A 21,431-nucleotide genomic window follows, 5' to 3' on the forward strand; every position below is an offset into this window, starting at 1 on the left:
GGGGTTGGGGAACTAAGATGGAGGAGGGGTAATTCTGAGCACAGAGTCCCAGAACAACTTTATTCTGAAGATTTCCTTGACAAGCCTCTGTCCAGATGGTTTAAGGGAGTGTCCCATTGGTCTTTTCTCTCTCATGCCTACTCTGTAGATGCCCTAGCTGTGGTCTGGAGGGCCAAATGCTTAATGGTCCTCCCTTTAATTCAGAGTCTCATTTTCTTCCTTCCCTCTGTTGCAGTGAATACATCGGAGAGGTCTATTCTGTGTGTGTGTGTGTGTGTGTGTGTGTGTGTGTGTGTAAAATTGCATATGTGAGAGAACATGAGGATGCATGTGTGCATGGATGTCTGTGAGAAGGAATGTGTGTGTCTGAAAGGGAGTGGTCTTAAAGAGTGGGGCTTAGTAGGCCAGCAGAGTTGAGAAGATGGGGAAAATTAATCAGGGTTTACTGAGTGCATACTGAAAACCTAAGACTGAGTAAAGGTCTGGCCCAGGGCTGGTGAACCTGAGGAAACAGTTAATTCTTGATGTTCTTTAAAGGAACAAAGGAGAGGAAATGTACTTAAATCAGTGCAGGGAAGCATAATGTTAGACCCATGGGCCGTTCTTGATAGTCCTTCAGACTCTTGACATTTATGTAACCTCAACTAGGTTGCAAGATTCCAAGGACAGGAAGTGGGGCTTTCCACTCCAGATGGCTCCCCCTTTTCCTCCACCATCCTTGGCATGGATGGCTTGCACACTGTGCTGAGGAAGCAAAAGGTAGTGATTAAATTCCTTTTGTGGGCTGGTTAACTTTTTCTACATTACAGCCTAGACTAATCCCCCTATCCCTTCAGTTAACTGCCTTGTATATCTGGTTGTGAAAGACCCAGTGAGAAACAGTTGAACTCATCCCTTCTGAAAGTGTGCTTCCTGTTAACAGGGGATGAGTATCCATTTTTGCCTTCAAAGGATAGTGGGAGGGCATTCTTCAATCGGGGCACTATCTGCCTCATTCCAGATAGTAGCACTTCTGCTCAGTCTCCCTCTCAAATTTGACTCTCGGGTATTTTGAAGGGCAATTCCCTACCTTGGTACAACACTGTACCCTGTGGAGGATTTTTTCATTCCATTCTATCTCTTATTTAGTCTTTATCACAGCCATACCTAATAGGTATCATGATTCCTATTTTGTAAGATGATGGAACTGAGGCCCAGAAAACAGATAGTTTGCCCCAAGTCACTTAGTTGGTAAGCGTGTGAACTTATATGTGGTGAGGTTGGGATTTGAACACAAGTTGTAGTCCATACTTCAGGACCTTTTCAGGATGTTATGCTGTCAACTTGGAGGTGGGCTGGAGTGAAAGTTGTGGGAGGAATATATAGAGCTTTTGGTGCCTTTCTGCTCTATCTACTCCTTTCCTCTACCTTTCATAATAGTCTTCTTCAAAACCATCTTCTTCACCATCATTAGGTATCTATCTATCTATCTATCTATCTATCTATCTATCTATCTATCTATCTATCTTACTTATCTATTCTATCTATTAATCTATCTATCTAGTCTAATCTACCACTCATCTACCTTCATTCCCAATTTTCAAGAATTGTGTATAAATCCAGCCACCTCCTTAGGAAACCAGGGAAGCTTGATCCAGACTGTCCCAGTTACAGGTGGCAGATGTTGGTGATGCATACTAATAAATACCGTGGTTTAGTGGGAAGAGCAAGGCCAGGCCTGAGGATAGGTAGGGACAGCTGGTTCCCCCATCATATTCTTCCATGGCATTTTAGTGCAATTTCAGGTAAGTCACAACCTCTCCAGAGTCCTAGTTTGTTGTTATATGTGAAAAGGGAAAACATAACACCCAACTTACCTCCTTCCCAGGGGTTGTTGTGAGAATAAAATGGCATGATTCATTTATCCATGAATAACGAATAGTTGTTTTAATTATAAGACCTTTATGTTCTTCAAAACCCTTAGCATTTATAATCATATGATTCACCCAACAAACATATATTGCACACCTACTGTGTGCTAGGGTCTGGAGATAATGGACATATGGAAAGCTTTTGAGAAAATAAGGCACAAGACAAATTAGGTTGTTTTTTTTTACCTCTTGCTGATGGAACATCTCACTTTTTAATTTTTCTGCAATAACATAATAGAAGCAGCAACCAAAAGGGGGAAAAAAGGATTAAATGGTAACACAGCTTGTGATGCCAGTACTATTATGCACTCTGACACTACAGATAATACTGAGGATATATATATATATAAAATCTTCTTGTAGTTGATGCCACATCACCTTGTTTACACTATCCTTTGGAATATTTATAACATAAAGTTTGACTTTCACTATCCTGAGCTTGAGTTGTTTCTTTGGTCAATAAAATTTTAAAAAGTCATGCCACATTCTATAGAATGACGACTGTACCTATTTTACAAAGGGATTGTAATTTGTAGTGGCTGTCTGCCTTCAGATAAGAACTCTCCTGGCTTATCAAATCAGACTTTGATTATATGTCCATTCTTTTGATTTCATTATTTAGCTATGTATTATTTTGCAGCTATTAAGAGCAAAGGTGGATGGGGCAGTGGAAAGAGTCTTAGGATTGAGAAGAACTGGGTTCTTGTCTAGACTCTGCACTCAAATTGCTGTGTGATCTTGGGCAAACCCCTGTCCCTGCCCAAGTCTTAGTTTTCTGAACTGTAGAATGGAAGCTTTGGACTAGGTGATGGCTAAGGTCCCTGTTATCTCTGATACATTCTAATATTCTAAGCAGTTTGTGAAACATTATTTTTTTGAAGCCAGAACTTTACTCAATATATTTTAACAGTACTGCCTCTAGTTTATGAGCTTCTGTTATGGCACAATGGGCTGACTTCACATACCATGTTTCCCAGAAAATAAGACCCAGCCAAACAATCAGCTCTAATGCGTCTTTTGGAGCAAAAATTAATATAAGACCCGGTATGTTATATTATTATATTATATTATTATATTATACCCAGTCTTATATTATAGTAAAATTAGACTGGTTCTTATATTAATTTTTGCTCCAAAAGACACATTGGAGCTGATTGTCTGGCTAGGTCTTATTTTTGGGGAAACACGGTATTGAAGAATGCTGTCCCCAAATTAAATTATCTTGGGACATCACCACTGCATAGGATAAAATGAGCCATTTTGTTCATTACATCTGCTGCTTTTGCTGAAATAGAGGCTATAGGACAACAATTTGAAGGCTAACTCATTAATGCTCAGGGATGACTGAGGTTATGTGCCATCAGACAAAATTGGTGCCCAAATATTTTCATCTAGAGACCTTTCTTTCTTCTGTTGTGATATAGTAATGGGGATGTCTTTATCTATTGTCACTGCCTGCAGACATTTGAATAACAGAAGCAATGCCTCCTGGCCACCCAGTACTGTCCACTAGCAATTTCTCAAACTCTGAAGAGCTCTTGGAGGCTTGGAGCAAAATTCTGATGATGCCATCAAGTGACTAATTTATAAATTTTGAATTTATAAAATTTATAATTTCTAAAAGTATAATTTATAGAAATTGAATCCTCATAAGCATTTAAACAATGATATCAATGCAGTTCCTTACCTTTTTCTCATAGGTGTTTACTAGGGAGAACTGCGTCATCCCTAACTATTTGATAAGGTCAGCAGAGTAAATTAGTCTTCCAAACTGTGAAGGTTATGGATTTATGCCTAGCTGAAAGCCTTTCTGTCCTGGCAATGTCAAAGCAGGTGACCTTTCTGACGTTAATTTGTGTCTCCATCTGTACCATGCATTGCGGGAGGACCTGAGGAACAAGCTCAATTCCATTCATGTGTGTTTCCCCTTTTTGTATTGCTGGAGACTTGATCTGGGTGTGCTTCTGGTCTTTGTTCAACTTCTCTCTCCTGGTATCTGCTTACATCCTAGCCCCTTTACTGATCCAAATAAAATTATACATTCTTTTGCCAGTGACAGTATAAAAGTGGATGGTTTGAAAGAGAAATAAATTTGAGACATACACGCATTTTACTAATCTGAATAATAGCATTTGAAAAATTGACTTATGCAATTATTTTTTCTAAATTTTATAAGGTAATTTTTGTATACTTGACCCTGATGACATTGGAGATTGAAGAAGAAAGATCTATTCCGAACAGTCTTTCAAGATCTCTTTACCTGTTTAATTTAATTCAAATTTTGTAGAGCTAGATCAGAGTAAGTGGTTAGATGCATTGCTACAAATTCTAATTTTATGTAATTACTTTTGAAACCTGATATTTTCTGGTAAAGTCAGGACCTCTGCAAAGAACCTTCAATATCAACGTATTTATTCACACATGCATTATTCATGTAATTCTCACACAACTGCTGAAATGCATACTGCATTATTTCACCGTTATAGGGGAAGCCACTGAGGCTCAGAGAACTCAACTAACCTTTAAAAGTTACACAGTTAAGAAATTGTGAAGCTTGGCTTCAAACACAGTTTCTGTTTAGTTCAAACTCCAGTGAAAACCAAGGATATTTGTCTAAGGATATTGTTTTTTGCAAATGTCTTGAATTCTAGGCCAAAACTGAGAGGGCTTGCTTTCATCTTTCTTCTTGAGTATCTTTTGATGTCAAGATCACTTGGTCACTTCAGGTCAGCACCATAGCATGCTGCTGGGGGAAGGAGAAGACACTTTGGAGCAAGAGAGGTCTCTTGGCACCTTGTTCCCTGTAGGGAACCTCCTTTTGTGTTCAGCTTAGAAAGTCAGGCCTGAGGACAAGTATTCAGATCTTGTGAACCTGTTATGTGCCTCTCTCATAATGTTGAAGCCTGCTTACTTGTCTCCTCTCCTCACCCTGCTCATCTGCTTCTTGTCTGGGCACAATGGCCTTCCTAACTCTGCTTCTGTCATGTATTCTACTGGAGCCTTGAGAGGGTTGAAAGTAAACAAGACAGTATCAATTTTGCTGGCAGAACTGAGGCATATGATTGCTCTTAAGTTTAGCCCTGTATCTTTGAGCAGGAGGCAATGACAAACGGTTTATTCTAAGGCCTTTGATTTCCTTCGGAATTGTAAGCATCTAGGCTGACTCATCTCTCAAAGGCTTTCCTCTTTCTGTTTTTGGCTGGTGTTATTGTGAGATTTTCTTGTTTGTTCTTACCTTATTTTGGCAGGGGGAAAGGAATTGATTTGCATCTTGATTTTTGGGTGAAAGTACGAGCTATACTCTTTGGATGACCAGATTTTGTAAGCTTCAGCAAGAAGAAATAACTGCAACTCCAAAACAGGTACAAAAATGTCTGAACTGGGACAATGGGAGATGGGAGCAATGTTAGAAAAAAGAAACCAGAGCTAGGTTGTGTGTGTCAGGAAGAGACCTTCGACTAACAGGTTTTGTACCTGTTATTGTGAATAAGGGATTTTTAGAAGATTACTCTGGGACTGTGGTTAGGTTATGTGTATATGCCTTTGGTTAAAATGGTCATCTTGTGGATGTAGTTTGTTGGTCAGGCTTAGGCATTCACTTTGGGTCAAGGGGATGGTGTGTTGCAGCTGAAGGACCCTTTTAAAAAACCCATGCTAAGGATTTTCATTTTAGCTCATTTCAAAAACCATAGAAAGACCCCTCATCCTTTCTATACTGCACTTCAGTTATCTGGCCAGCATTTATTTCTGAAATGTGTGACTTTGACCATTAAGGAAAGTGGGCAAAAGGGAATTTTGGAAACAAAAGTAAGGTGGCTTTTTTTGTTTGTTTTTTGGGACAGAGCTCATTTACATGGATTATTGAATGATAAACTCCTACCTACCTTTCTCTGGCAAAGACACATAACCTGATCTTTGGAATTTAACTCCCCCCGTCCCCCAGTAATACACAAACTGTCATCATAAAACTCCATGGGAAAGGGAAGCTCAGAAAAGTGGCATGTGACTACTTCCCTTCTTGCCAAAAGTTTTCGTTCCCTGTGTTCTAAATTATCTCCTCTGTCAGAAGCCAGCATATACACACTCACCCAAACCATAAGCTTCAGAGCTATCTTAAATTCTTTCCTTTCCATTATAATAAAAAATTCCCACAAGTCTAGAAAATTTTACCCATATGATCCATCCTCTGCTCCAGTTCCAGAGACACTGACTTGTGTCAGCATCTCTTGCCTCTTGGCTGATCTACCTACTTCAGGCTCTACCCAAACCAGGATTTCCACTATTCTCTGTTATTTTTTCCAAGCTGCAGCTCTGACTTTGTCATTCCCCCCTTAGAATCCTGCAGTAGTTCCCTACTGCCTTCAGGAGAAAGTCCAGCTCTTTAACATGGCTAACAGGGACATTCATGATGTCACCCCTGCCTATCCAGATTTATCTCCTTTATGCAGCTTTAAGAATGTAACAACCTCTCTCCCATCTCCTTGTCTTTGCACAAGCTGTTCTCTCTTTCTGGACACTCCCCCTCCCTGTCTCCAGGCAGACTTAGATGTTTCCTCCTTTCTGCTCTCAGGGTACTTTGTATATATCTTGGCTGATTGACTTATCACAAGGCTTTGCAAATTGTTGCCAACCTGTATATCTCCTTCATTGCATAGTTAAATCTGTTATGAAAGGAGTAATATCATCTCCCTCATATTTGAATCTTTAGTGCCTGGTACAAAGTGGTCATTTAATGCAGGCTTTTTTAAAATGAATAAATTAAAGAACAAAAGAATAATAGAGGTGAGCCTGTGCATGAAAGGATGTCACGTGTGGGGTCAAGGGAGATCCCCACTGAGGGATCCTGAGCAGCCTGGGAGCAGTATGAGATAGTGGGCACCACGGAGAAGGGACAGGTTTACCAGTACACTGAGACAAACTTCACTCTGATCAGCAATCTTGTATAGGGAGTCTCCCTAGAAATGTCCTGGAAATGTTTTGGTACAAATATGATATGTGTTGTTTTAATGAAAAAATAGTACAATTAAGTTACACAATTTTTAGTGAATAGATAAAAGGCAGAAGGCAAACAAAATCCCATAGACAGTATAATACATAATATATATACTGTTAATATCTGAGTGCATTTCTTTCAGTCTTTTATTTTCATGTGTATTTTTGCACATAGTTGTAAACACAATACAATTCTGCATTTTGTGTTTGTTGCTTAAGAGTTCTTTATAAATATCACTTCAATGATTGCATAATTTTCCACACTATGACCATTCCACAATTTATATAACTAGTTTCATTGCTGGGCTAGCTTTTTTTCCCTTAATTTTTTACTGTTATGGCTCATGTAAATATGTTTTTCCCTCTCTGTAGGAAGATTCCATTAAGATAGATTCCTAGAAGGGGAGTTACTAGGTCAAAGGGCCTGGGGATGATTTTTGGCTTGAGACTCATGTGTCCAGCTTGCTTTCTGGAAGAGTTGTACAGATTTACAGGGCCCCTAACCTAGATGGATATGTCCATTTCACCCAACCTGGACAGCATCAAGTATTAACATTAAAAATAAAAATAAACTTCATTGATGTTCTAATTATTTAATGGAAAAGATTACCTTATTCTTGTCTCAATGTACATTTTTAAATTGTAAGTAAGGTTGTTTCTTTCTTATTCTTTTCTTTCTTATTTTTGCCTAATTAGATTATTTTCTGGACGATTGGTTCAGGGCTGATTTTTTTTTTTAAGTTGGATTTTTTTTTTAATAAGCAACCAGAGGCAGCTCTGCTTGAAGGTGAAGCCACCTCCCATTTTTCCCTCCCCCTCTACCAACCTCCCCCCCCATAGTTCCCTCCACCAAGTCCAGTGACAATTGGATGATGCAGACTTGATAATCATTCGATTCCAGAATGGGTGGCTGCATTCCTTTTCTGAAGGCAGCAAGGACACTGTGCCCCAGAATAATGCCCCTTTTGCTGTTGTTGTCCGCCTTCATATTTTTAGTGAACGTCCTGGGAGGAGCCCCAAGACACAACCCAGACCACAAGACGAAGATGATATCAATACACAGTCTCTCAGAGCTGGAGCGTCTGAAGCTGCAAGAGACTGCTTACCACGAACTCGTGGCCAGACATTTCCTCTCTGAATTCAACCCTGACCGAGGTGAGCGGTACCCTGGAGTGTGGCATCCTCGCCCTTGGGCGAGTGGACACCCCGCCCACGGGAATGGGACGGGCGAGTTGGGGGTCCAAAAGTGTGGGAGGGGCTCATGCCTGGTGTCGGACCTGTTCGGTTCTCCTGACGCTCGGAGAACTGAGGAAGGAGGGGTTGAAGTGTGTTTCTTGAATTGCGGAAGAGGTGAAGATTAATTGAGTTGGGTCAAAAATTTGGGGGCTCGAGAGACAGTAAGACAGACAGGCATATGTCAGGGACAGACAGGTTGGCAGAGGACAGGTGAAGAGACAGACACACCAGGTGCGGTGTGAGAAGGAGTCAGAGGACAAAGGCGCAGAGGGACACTCTGAGAGAAGACTGGGACAGGCAGAGACAGCGTGGTTAAGAGATGGAGAGTAAAGGGAAATAGCGAGACAGCGAGAGACAGACGCGCCAATCCCGGCGCAGAGCGGCGGCGCGAGGTGCGCTGAAAGCGCTGCCCAGCTCAGCTGGCGGCAGAGAAGCGAGCGGGACCAAGCGCTGGACGGGGTTCGAATGTGCCAGAGGTCTCAAGGGTGCGGGCGCGCAGATTCAGCAGCTGAGGGCAAGGGGGAGGGGATCGCGCGGGCAGAGGAGCACCCCTGCAGTAATGAAAAAAAAGTGTAGGGGCGGCAGGTTCTCTAGGCACGCGCAGCTGGCAAGGAGCGAAGCAAAGGGCGAGACGACCCCGAAGGGCAGCCGCCGCTGAGGGGTTCTGAGTCCGGGACAGCTCTGGGAGCCGACGGCATTCCGGGTGCAAACGCCCCCGCAGTAACTTGGCGACACCTATTCTCGGAGGCTGCGCAGGCAGAGCCCTTCTTCTCGCCTGTTGCATTATCCCGGCGCTCAAAGCCCTGGAATTTATGTTTTAAGCGTTGTGTTCCGCTACTACTGGTGCGAAACAAGATGCGTGGTGCGCACGCGGCGCCTAAGGTCGTCTGGTTTGGTTAAATTCTTGGAGTCTCATATATAGTAGATAGAATTAGTCCCGTTTTCGAACGGGGAAACTGAGGCTAAGAGAAAGCAAAATACTTTTCGTGGGATGGACAGAGCTCCTTACCTCCCTCCCTCATCCCTGCGGATCAATGCACTGAGATGCTTTAGTCACTTATCAAATCCTATTTGTGTGAGTGTGCGTGTCTTGTCTTTTTTCTCTTCCCATAGCTCTACCTACTGACCGTCCAACTACTTTGGAGAAGTGGTTTCTGATTCTGAGAGGACAACAGAGGGGTGAGGAGCTCTCGTACTTGCCTTAGGAAAGAAACGGGATGCTGCATCCCTCCTGTATTGTGTCCCACGCTACTGGAGACAAAGCGTGCCCATTGCCCCCTCCCAGAAACCCCGTAGGGGATGATTTCAGGAAATGGCGCATTAACTGCAGGCGCTGGGGGGGTCCCATCAGATTGGCCTAAGCCTTCCTGTTCGATCCAACCCAGGCTGATCGCCCCTAAGAAATTATCCTCATTGCTTCAAGGTGGTCACTCCCCTGGCAGGACTTAAGGCAGAGACCGTGAGCTCTTTTGGGCTAGTTGAGTGGAACTGAATCCTTTTGGGCTCTTTCCGCGAGGAGGGGCGCTACGGGTCTGGAGGGGTAAGGATTGACTGCGGATAGTTGCTTAGAGGAATGCTACAGCCTCTGAAGTTCCTCCTGGTTTAAACGCTAGGAACAATTGACGTTTCTCATTCTCTGCTTGGCTCCCCAGTCGTATCACTCAAGACATTTGGCATTCGTCTGGAAGAGGCGCTGGTGAATGAGCTTACGCGCCGCAAGCATCTTGAACTAAGAGTCGCGATGCAGAGTAAAGAATCTACCAGTCAGGCTGCGGGCCGTCGTCGGGGAAACGTGGTGCAAAGCATGTTTGGCCGCATCAGGCGCTTTTTTAATCGCAGACGGGATGAGCCCTCCTTGCCTCGGGAGTTCACTCGCCGTGGGCGTCGAGTGAGTTAAACCCTCCAGGTTTCAGGCAGGGGCCCTTCCTGAAGTGTGAAGGGATGTGGGGGGTAGGGTCAAGGCCTGTGTATTCAGAGAGAGGAGGAGTTGAACAGAACAAGTTGGAGGGGAGTACTTGGCTTGCCCCAGGGGGAAAAAATGTCTCCTGTTATGAATGTGACACAATCCTCAGGAAAGTCCAAAGCAACTCTCCAGATTCCCCATTTTAAGGTAGTCTGGGTTTCTCCACAGGGTGCAGTATCTGTGGATAGCCTGGCTGAACTGGAAGATGGGGCCTTGCTGCTGCAGACCCTGCAACTTTCCAGGATTTCCTTTCCAATTGGCCAGCGACTCCTGGGATCCAAAAAGAAAATGAGCCTCAATCCAATTGCTAAACAAATCCCCCAGGTTGTTGAGGCTTGCTGCAATTTCATTGAGAATCATGGTAAGGGGGCTGCAAATGATGGTTAAATCAAGGAAGGAGGCAATTAAAGAAAGAACAGTGTTCTAGAAATGGGGAGAGAAAAGAGGTTTCAGGATGAAGGGCTTGAAATGTTCCCCTGCCACCAGCTGGGGGCAGGATGCAGAGGGGTGGGTGGGAGGGAAATGCTATCTCCGGTGAAGGGGACCAGAAATTCTTACTGTCCCCTGGTTTTTTCTTTCAGGCTTAAGCACAGTGGGGATTTTTACCTTGGAATACTCCGAGAAAAAAGTGCGTGAGGTAAATTGGCTATGTTTACACTTTTGTTCCTTGACTAAGAAAATCAGGTGAGGTGGGGGATTTCCCCATGGGCCCCAGGGAAGTTTCATGTTTGGTGGTGGGAGCAAGGTCTTCTTTCTAGCCCCCCAGGCACACCATATTGCCGGTTACCTCCAGTGAAGCCCAAGACTTATTGAAGGAATGACCAGGAGGGAGACTGTGGTGGTCAAGGCATACAGACATGTATTTTCTTCCTTTTTCTAGCTCCGTGAAGAATTTGATCAGGGTCTGGATGTAGTGCTGGATGACACTCAGAATGTGCATGATGTGGCCGCACTTCTCAAGGAATTTTTCCGTGATATGAAGGACTCTCTGCTGCCAGATGATCTGTATATGTCCTTCCTCTTGACAGCAAGTGAGTCTTCTGCTGTCCCTTCTCCCAGGCAAGGAAAGGAACTAGTACGGGGGTGTGGAGTTCTAGAGACAGAGCTCAGGTTTCAGGACTCCAAGGAACTAAGACAGAATGAATATTTGAAGATGAAAACACCTCTTCAGACTACTTCCCTTGTATTTCATAATATTCCATTACAAGTCTGTTTGGAAATTTCTCCAGAGATTCTTGAAAATGTGTGTGTCCTCAGGACAAAGAAGAACCTACTTTCTGTAGACGGGGTTCAATTTTAATGGGAACACCTCTCACTTTTAGGGCTTCTGAGCTCAAATGCTGTGGGAACAAGCAAAGAAAAGATGCCGGGAGACTTTCTCCATACCCTTCAGTGATTTTCAAGCAGAATCCATTTCTCTTGGTATCAGGCTGCTGCCAAGGCAATTTCCCTGAGTCAGCCCCTATTTTCTTTCCTATAGCTCTGAAACCACAGGATCAGCTTTCTGCCCTGCAATTGCTGGTTTACCTGATGCCACCCTGCCACAGTGACACCCTGGAGCGTCTGCTAAAGGCCCTGCATAAAATCACTGAGAACTGCGAGGACTCCATTGGCCTTGATGGACAGTTGGTAAAAAGCTCTGGAAAAGGGTAGTGAGAGCTGTGGTAGGGGACATGTGTGGCAGTATATGAGAAAGACAGAGCCAGAGAGACAGAGGGAGAGTGAAACAAGAACAAAAAGAGGTGTTTCCATTTGTATAAGTTCCATTACTGCGTCAGACTCAACCACTTCCTGCTTTCCTTTACCTAGGTTTCAGGCAACCGGATGACTTCTACCAATTTGGCCTTGGTGTTTGGATCTGCTCTCCTGAAGAAGGGGAAATTTGCCAAGAGGGAGTCCAGGAAAACAAGACTGGGGATTGACCACTATGTTGCTTCTGTCAATGTGGTCCGTGCCATGATTGACAACTGGGATATCCTCTTCCAGGTAGGTGGGAGTTTTGGACACACTTATTTCACAGCTCTCTTTCCTGTTCACAAGGCAGGTAAAAGTTGTACATGCATCCCTGAGGATAGCCAAAGGTACCTCAAAATCCCCCAGTCTAGAAATTCTTCTCACATTAACTGGTCATGGTGCCTTTAGTTCTGGGTTCCTGATAGAGATAAACATAAATTTATTTTAAAAATTGTTTAATAAAAGCTAACATTGCTAATTTCACCCTTAGGTGCCTCCCCATATTCAGAGACAGGTTGCTAAGCGTGTGTGGAAATTCAGTCCTGAAGCCCTTGATTTTATCAGACGGAGGAATTTGAGGAAGATCCAGTGAGTATTTTCTTGGTTTGTTTATGCTTAGCTTGAAGAAGAATCTCCTATGGGGGTTTCAAACCCTAGGCAATCTTTATATTAGTCAACTAAAGTATACAAACTGACTTGCTTTTTAATTCTCATTCAGGAGTGCACGGATAAAGATGGAAGAGGATGCTTTACTTTCTGATCCAGTGGAAAACTCTGCTGAAATACAGGCTGCTGTTCTTGCTCAAAGTAAGCCCTTTGATGAAGGTCAGTTCCCTGCTGGAAGTCAGACCCTTGCTGAAGGTCAGGCCTTTGCTGAAGGTCAGTCCCTTGGTGAAGGTCAGGTCCTTCCTAAAGGCCAGGTCTTTGCTGAAGATGGGCCCCTTGAGGAAGATGAGTCCTCTGAGGAAGATGTGACAGTCAATGAAGAGCTAGTATTTGAATACCTCAATCAAGGAGTGGCCTTTGGAGAAGCCCACGGTCTTGAGATCCTAAATGACCTTGAAATTCAAGGCCCACATCTTGAAGGCATACAAGACTTTGATGAAGAAAATGATGATGATGGTGATGATGATGATGACACCCTGAATTTTGATGATCTTCCTCCCCTTGAGGGTATTCTAGACCTTGATGATGAAATTCCAGAACTCATTGAAATCCCAGACTTTGAAGAAATACCAGCCCCAGATGTGCAAGACATCCCAAACCCTGGAGAAAACCCAAACCACGACCTCGAAGAAGGACTAGATTTTGAAAACTACCAAAATCTTGACCTTGCAGAAGTTCCCTACCTTGATATAATCCCAAACAATGAAGAAACCTCAGATACTGATGAAATCCCAGACAATGAAGAAGCCCCAGAGATAGATGACATCCCAGACAATGTAGATGCCTCAGATAATGATGAAAGCCCAGATTTTGAAGAAGACTCCAATCTTGAAGAGGTTCTAGCTCTTGAGGAAATTCCAAATGATGAAGCCTCAAATATTGAAGAAATTCCAGACCATGAAGAAACCCCAGAGGTCAATGGGATTTCAGACTCTGATGAAGACCTTGATTTTGAAGAAGTCCCAGCTCTTCATGTGGTCCCAAGCCCCGAAGAAGCCCCTGGTGGTCATGAATTCCCAAATCATGAAGAATCTGCAGAGGTTAATGGACTTTCAGACTCTGAAGAAGACCCCAGTCTTGAAGAGTTTCCAGCTCTTGATGGAGTCCCAAATGATGAAGAAACCTCAGATACTGAAGAAATTCCAGATCACGAAGAAACTCCAGAGGTCAATGGCATTGCAGGTTCTGAAGAAGACTCCAACCCTGAAGAGATCCCAGCTTTCCACGTGGTAACAAGACCAGAAGATGTCACTGATTTTGATGAAATTCAAGATCAGGAAGAATCCTCAGATGTGAGTGGAGTCCCAAACAATGAAGAAGCCTCAGATGCTGAAAACACCTCAGGACACAAAGAAGCCTCTGATGGAATCCAAGACTCTGAAGCCTCTGATGGAATCCAAGACTCTGAAGAAAACCCCAATCTTGAAGAAGACTCAGTTTTCAATGTGGTTCCAGAGCCTAAAGACGCTCAAATTCACATTGAAATTCCAGATTCTCAGAAAGACCAAGCCAACACTTTTGAAGAAAATGAAGTTACCAATGTGACTCCAGAAACTGATGATGTCTCCATTTTCAATACAATTCCAGACCCTCAGCCAGATCTGGCTGTCAATCTTGAAGAAATCATGAATGTGCGAGCAGTACCAATGCCTAATTATCTTGACTCTAAAGAAGTTCGGGATCCCAAAGCAATCCAGTTCCATAAAGAAGATGCAGATGTTACATCTCCTGTAGATACCACTCTCCTCCTTCTTAAAAACAAGTCTCAGCCTGGTCAAGTCATGGACGACAAGTCCTCCCCAGAGTCATTGAAGACCGACACCTGCTTTCTCCCCTTCATGAAGTACTGTAAGCTTCCAGCTCCAGCTTTGTTACTCATTTGTTTAGTAAAATTAGTTAGGCTGGTTATAGGGCGGTGGTGGCTGTTAGGAGGCCGCATTCTTCCCCGCCTCCCTGGAGGTATTGTCCATTTGCTCTAAGCATGGGGTATCTGTCTCACTCTTTCTGCTTTCTAACCAAGCTCTCCTCCCCCACCTCCAGCTTCCACAGTTGGCCTACATTTAGAGATCTATATTTTACTGTTAGGCTGCAGTTTTCTTATAAGTCAAATGGGGATAATCATTCCTGCTCTAACTTCTTGCCTCATACTGTGTTTAAAGCTCAAAATTAGGTCTTAGTCCCTTGGGTGCTGTGCAAAGTATGAAGTGTAGAAACATAAGGAGTTAACATTGTTACTATTTTCCAGGTTCCTCTGAGGAGCCAGCTGTGCCTCCTGGCACTGCCCGTTCCCATGACGATGAGGAAGGAGCGGGTAACCCCCCCATTCTGGAGCAAGACCGCCCATTGCTCCGTGTGCCCCGGGAGAAGGAGGCCAAAACTGGCATCGGCTACTTCTTTCCTTAGATGTTTTTCCTTCTATGAGGTGCCAGACAGGGGAAAAGGGTGGGGGTGACCTGGGATGTCACAGGAAACATTAAGAAGTGTGTCTCAAAGGTAAAGATCTGAGGATGAGAAGGAGTTCCACCTGATGCTTGGGTCAGGCTATGAATTCCAAACACACTGCCAGCCCCTTCACTGGGGATGCTTGGTCCCTTCAGCTGGTAAAAGCAGAGATGTTTCGGTGTCATGCCCAGGCTCCCTGGTGCTACCTTGCCTTTCTCTTTTACCCCTGATCCTGGCTTTCCCACACTATAGCCCTTCCTTTAATTGATGTGACATTTGTGGTAAACACCTGTCCCAGAGAAGCACACAAATCTCGAGGTGCTTTCCCTCCCCCAAAGGGGATTGCATGTTTTTCCTGACTTTCCTACCCTACTCACGAGAGCTCAAATGAAAAGGCCCTCAAGAGGCATGCTAGGATGTTAGGTCAGCTGACTGACAGCTGACAAATAATTAATGCTAAACCATGTCACACCAACTCATAGCCGTGTCCCCGCAGCAACTCCACCACCTCAGGATATTTCCCCCCCAAATTATTTAGACTAATGACTCATCAACCAGCCAGTCCCAAAATTCTGTGCAGTTTTGCTCAGGTAATGCCAACACGAAGAACACTCAAGTGTAAGTCTAGCTTTTCTTTGGTCAGAAGTTAGAGGAGAAAAATTGATTTTATTCCCTGGATTTGTTTTACAATCTCAGACAGCTGGGATTCATACCTTGTTGTCAACAAAACAGCTAGTTAGGTACAGACACATAATTCCAAGTAGTTAAAGTCACCTGATTACGAATGATCTTATCTATCGTCTCTGTAGTTCCTCTATGCAGGACAGTACAAATTTGTGGGACATGCTCTGGTAACACAGATATAGGTTATGTATGACATCTAAAATTAAAGCTGATATTGAAGGGTAACAACTGCTAAGGTCCACAGAATGAAGAATGTATCGTATTGAGGGATAGAAATTGATCACATAATGGGTAACAACCACAGAGCTCGAAGATTTGTGATTGTTAAACTTCTCTGGCATTTAATCATTAATAAACATCTGTATTGTGACAGCAGCATATTCATGGCTTACTTTTTTTTTAATTTGAAATTTTGTTGGAGAGTTGGGAAGCTCTGACTGGAACTGAAGAAGAAAGAAGTGGGGAAGAGGAAAAAAGGAGAAGAGGATGATGTGGAATAAGCGGGAGGGGTGAGATGGTCTAAAGGGATGGAGTGAGTGGAATAAAGAGGAGGTGGTGATGTGGGATAAAGGAGAAGGGGTGACTTGGAATAAAATGGAATGAAGTGGAATAAAGGAAGTGAGGTAGAAAAAAGGAAAGCATGGGGAAATAAGGGGAGGGGATGAGGTGGAATAAAGAGGAGGGCATGATGGGGAATTAAGGGGAGTGGGTGACATGGACTGAAGGAGAGGGGTGATAAGGAATAAAGGGGAGTAAAGTGGAAGAAATGTAATTGAATAAAGAGAATGGAAGGGTTAAAGTAGAATAAAGGGTTAAAGAGAGATAAAAGAGAAGTAGGGGAAAGGAATGAAACTTAAGAAAGCCTCTAAAGGGAAAGGAGGGGGAATAAAAAGATCACTAGGTGTCCTCAACTGAGAAATTCCTCCTGAATTGGTGAAAACGGAAACCTAGAAACATCTGGAGACATGATTTCCAAGTGTAAGAGAAGAATGTGTTGCTGTTTGATTGGAGGAAACTCCAACCTTTCTTGAAAGCTTGAGACTTCATGACATGCTTGGAATTTTACCATATTAGGAACAGGGCTCCAGAAAGTGAAGTGATATATGTATATATTTTTTATACAGTTTACTTTAGGATATTTCCTTGTGTAGAGCTTTAGACATCAGAAATGTAACATTTTACTCCTCCTATAATAATTATTTTATAATAATGATTATAATGATAATCAACACATATTGAGTTTTTCTAAAAGTGTATGACATTGTTTAAAGCTTTGCATGCATCATATTATTTAATATTAATAACAACTCTATGAGATAGGGAAGAGAGAGGATAATGCCCATCTCTAATCACCACTCTCAGCCCCAACCCCTTGGTTAGTAGTCACCACTGGGGAGGAATATAAGGGAAGCAATAGGATTAGGAGAAAACCTGGTTTCAGGGAAGGCCAAGAAGTGAAGGGAATGTTTTTAAACAATCTACTTTCCTGTTTGTTATCTGGTTTATTTGGTGGTTTTTAAACTGTGTGGAAAAAGCACAAGTAAACTCTTCCAGGGACACATTTTATTATTTTGTGTGTATAAACACACACACACACACACACACACACACACACACACACACACGGTGCCAAAAATGTATACACATTTTAAGAAAAGAAAAAACTGTATTATTTGTAATATTCAATATATACTGATAACAAAAAATGAATTCAAGTCACATTTGACTTCTACAATTAAAAGAGGTGTTCTAAGTGGTTACCATCAGCATCCAAACACTTCTGATTACAGCGAACTGTTGCTTGAGCATAGATAGCCTCTCTTAAAATGTGTATACATTTTTTGGCACTCCCGACACACACACACACACACACACACACACACACACACACACACACACATACACACGCTGGAATATTATTCAGCAATTAGAAATAATAAAGTCTTGCCATTTGCAACATTGATGGACCTTGACAGCATTATGCTAAGTAAAATAAATCACACAGACAAAGACAAATACCATATGATTTCACTTATATGTAGAATCTTTAAAAAATGAACAAACAAAATAAAAACAGACTCATAGATACAAAGAACAAGCTGATGGTTGTCAGAGAAGAGGGGGTAGGGTGGTGAGTAAAAGGTGAAGGGGAATAAGAGGTTAAAATTTCCAGTTATAAATTAATAAGACACAAAGATATAGTGTACAGCACAGGGAATACAGTCAACACTACCACAATAACTTTGCACAGTGACAGATTGTTACTAGACTTATTGTGGTGATCACATTGTAAGGTATACAAAGTCAAATCACTATATTGTACTCCTGAAACTAGTATAATATTTTATGCCAACTATACCTTCATAAAAAATACAAAAAATACATGATCACCTCAATAGATGCATTTGACAACATTCAAGAACCCACAACCAATTGGGTATAGAAAGAACATATCTCAACATAATAAAAGCCATATATGACAAACGCACAGCTAACATTATATGGAAAAAAGAATGAAAACTTTTCCTCTAAGATCAGGAACAATACTAGGATGTACTCTTTCAGCACTTTTATTCAACATAGTACTTGAAGTCCTAGCTAGAGCAATCAGACAAGCTCAAGAAATAAAAGGCATCCATATTGTAAAAGAAGAAATAAAATTGTCTTTATTTGCAGGTGATATGATTTTATGTATAGAAAAATTTAAAGACTCCACCCAAAACTATTGGAACTAATTAATGAATTCAGTAAAGTTGCAGTATATAAAATCAACATTCAGAGATTAGTTGTGTTTCTATGCACTAACAATGAAATGACTGAAAAAGAAATAAAGAAAACAATGTCATTCACGACAGTATCAAAACCAATAAAATGTTTAGGAATAACTAACTAAGAAAGTGAAAGATCTGTGCCCTGAAAAGTACAAGATTTTGATGAAAGAAATTGAAGAAGATACAAACAAATGGAAAGACACCCCACGCTCACGGATCAGAATTAATATTGTTAAAATGCTTATACTACCCAAAGCTATCTATAGATTCAGAGAAATCCTTATCAAAATCCCAATGGTACTTTTTCACAGAAAAAGAAAACACAATCTTCAAATTTGTATAGAACCAAAAAGACCATCAATAGCTAAATAAATCCTCAGAAAGAAGAACACAGCTGGAGGTATCAGGTTTTCTGATTTCAAACTATATTACAAAGCTGTAGTTATCAAAACAGTATGGTACTGGCATAAAAATAGTCCCATATACCTATGGAAGTGAGTAGAGAGCCCAGAAATCAACTTCTACATGTGTGGTCAACTAATTTGTGACAAGAGAGCCTAGAACACTGAACAGGGAAAGGATAGTTTCTTCAATAAATCGCACTGGGAAAACTGGATAAACACAGACAAAGAATGAAATTAGAACCATATCTTATGCCACTCACAAAACTTTACTCAAAATAGATTAAAGACTTAAAGGTAAGACCTGAAACTGTGAAACTACTACTAGGTTGGTGCAAAGGTAATTGAAGGTTTAAAAGGTTAAAAATAAGTGCAAAAACCGTAATAACATTTGCACCAACCTAACAGAAGAAAGCATAGGAGAAAAACTCCTCAACGTTTGTCTTGGCAACAATTTTTTTTTTTGGATATGACAGGAAAAGTAAAAACTAAAAAGTTTTGGCACAAGAATAGGAACATCAGCAAAATGAAAAGGCAACCTACTGAATAGGAGAAAATATTTGCAAACCATATATCTGATAAGGGGCTAATATCCATCATATGCAGGAAACTCATACAACTCAACATCAAAAAAATCTGATTAAAAATTAGCAGAAGACCTGAATAGACATTTCTCCAAAGAAGAAAAGAAGACATACAGATGGCCAACAGACATATAAAAAGATGCTTAACATCACTAATCAACAGGGAAATGTAAATCAAAACCAAAATGAGATGCCACCTTATACCTGTCAGAATGTTTATTATCAAAAAGGCAAGAAAATGGAGAAAAGGGAACCCTAAGCACTGTCAGTAGGATTGTAAATTGGCTCAGCAAATATGGAAAATGGTATGAAGATTCCTCAAAAAATTAAACATAGAACAACTGTACAGCCCAGCACCACTTATGGGTATTATTTATCTGGAGAAAACATAAACACTAATTCAAAATGATACATGCATCCCTGTGTTCATTGCAGCATCATATACAATAGCCAATATCATATGACTTCTGTCTTTCATTCTATTAATGTGGTACACTATATTTATAATTTTTGTATGCTGAATTATTCTTGCATCTCAGGGATAAATCCCACTTGATCATGATTATGATCCTTTTATTGTGCTGTTGAATTTGCTTTGCTACCATCTTGTTGAGCCATCGAATTTATTATTTTTTCCCCAAAATTTTCTGGGGGCATTCTAGTTCATCTGAGTTTCAATATGAATTTTGGAATTAGTTTATCAATTTATGCAAAAGAGCCTCATAGTATTTTGACTGGGATTGCAATGAATCTGTAGATCAATTTTCAGTCTTTTTACTCACTGACAAGGTAAATTTCCATTTATTTAGGTCTTCTTTATTTTCTACCAGCAATGCCTTTTAGTTTTCAGTAGTCTTTCAGTTCTTTTGTCACATTTATCTGTATTTCACATTTTTTCTGCCATTGTAAGTGGTATTTAAAACATTTAATTTGCCACAGAGACAGAAAGTTGATTAGTGATTGTTAGTGGGTAGGAGGATGGGGAAATGAAGAGTGACTATCAATGGGCACTGAGTTTCTTTTTAGAGTGAAGAAAATGTTGTAAATTTCTAATGATGATGGTAACACAACCCTGAGAATATACTAAAACCCACAGAATTGTATCCTTTAAAAGGGTGAATTTTATGTTATGTGAGTAACATCTCAATAAAGCTGTTATTAAAAAAAAAAGAAAAGCAACTCCGAACGTTTTAATAAGTGTTACTGCAAAAATGTGACTGTCAAATAAATAGTACAAACTCAAGGCTATGCAATGTACTTGTTATTTTAATAAATAAACAACAATATTGTATAGTAAAAAAATAAAATAAATATAAACATTTAATTTGCTAATATACAAAAATATAAGTAATATTTATATGTCAAAATTGTATATTATTAATTATGGTGGTTTCGTTTTGTAGAATTCATTGGATTTTCTACATTGATGATTATGGTATCTGTGAATAAAGTCTTCCTTATTCCTTTGAAGTCTGGATGCCTCTTATTTCTTTTGTCTGATTACACTGGCTATAACCTCCAGTGCAGTAGCACAAAACAACACACATTTATTGTCTCACAAGTTTTGTGAGTCAGGAATCTGGGCATGACTTAGCTGGATCATCTGCTCTGGGTCTCATAAAGCTATGATGAAGGTATTGTTTGGACTATATTCTCATCTCAAGGATCAACTAGGGAAGAATATGCTTTCAAAATCATTGAGTTTATTGGAAGAATTTATTTCCTTGCAACTGTATCACTAAGTGCCTTTGTGGTTTGTTTGTTTGTTTGTTTTTTACTGGCTGTCAGTTAGACATGGCCCTCAGGTCCTAGAGGCCACTTTCAGTTTCTTACCGTGTGGTTATCTCTATAGGCAGTTCATAACATGTCTTTTTTTTCTTCAAGGCTGGCAAGAGACCAGTTTTCTAAGACAGAGTCTCTTATAACACAATGTAATGATGGAAATGGCATTTCATCATGTTTTTCATATAAGATGACCTAATCAAAGTAGTTTTATTCCATAACCCTTGCTATATTCTATTGGATAGAAGCAAGTCACACATCCCATC

The 21,431-nt window shown here is 41.1% G+C and overlaps 1 protein-coding gene across 2 annotated transcripts in view; it reads left to right on the top strand.

The window, feature by feature from the left end:
- The window catches only part of ARHGAP36 (Rho GTPase activating protein 36), a 32,004-nt gene extending 16,008 nt beyond the window's left edge, over positions 1-15,996 (top strand). The window contains exons 2-12 of one of the 2 annotated variants that reach the window (XM_019716625.2): positions 7,899-8,057; positions 9,252-9,317; positions 9,791-10,026; positions 10,270-10,462; positions 10,683-10,738; positions 10,982-11,132; positions 11,582-11,730; positions 11,911-12,087; positions 12,326-12,423; positions 12,554-12,660; positions 14,747-15,996. In XM_019716625.2, the coding sequence (XP_019572184.2) occupies positions 7,899-8,057; positions 9,252-9,317; positions 9,791-10,026; positions 10,270-10,462; positions 10,683-10,738; positions 10,982-11,132; positions 11,582-11,730; positions 11,911-12,087; positions 12,326-12,423; positions 12,554-12,660; positions 14,747-14,904 (1,550 nt within the window). In that variant the 3' untranslated portion in view covers positions 14,905-15,996. Of the gene's footprint in view, positions 1-7,804; positions 8,058-9,251; positions 9,318-9,790; positions 10,027-10,269; positions 10,463-10,682; positions 10,739-10,981; positions 11,133-11,581; positions 11,731-11,910; positions 12,088-12,325; positions 12,424-12,553; positions 12,661-14,746 lie in introns of those variants that run through there. The other variant, XM_019716624.2, reaches the window with a different exon arrangement.
- The last annotated feature ends 5,435 nt before the right edge of the window (positions 15,997-21,431 follow it).

The sequence above is a fragment of the Rhinolophus sinicus genome, chromosome X, assembly GCF_036562045.2.
Source record: "Rhinolophus sinicus isolate RSC01 chromosome X, ASM3656204v1, whole genome shotgun sequence".
In the NCBI taxonomy this organism is placed as follows: domain Eukaryota; kingdom Metazoa; phylum Chordata; class Mammalia; order Chiroptera; family Rhinolophidae; genus Rhinolophus; species Rhinolophus sinicus.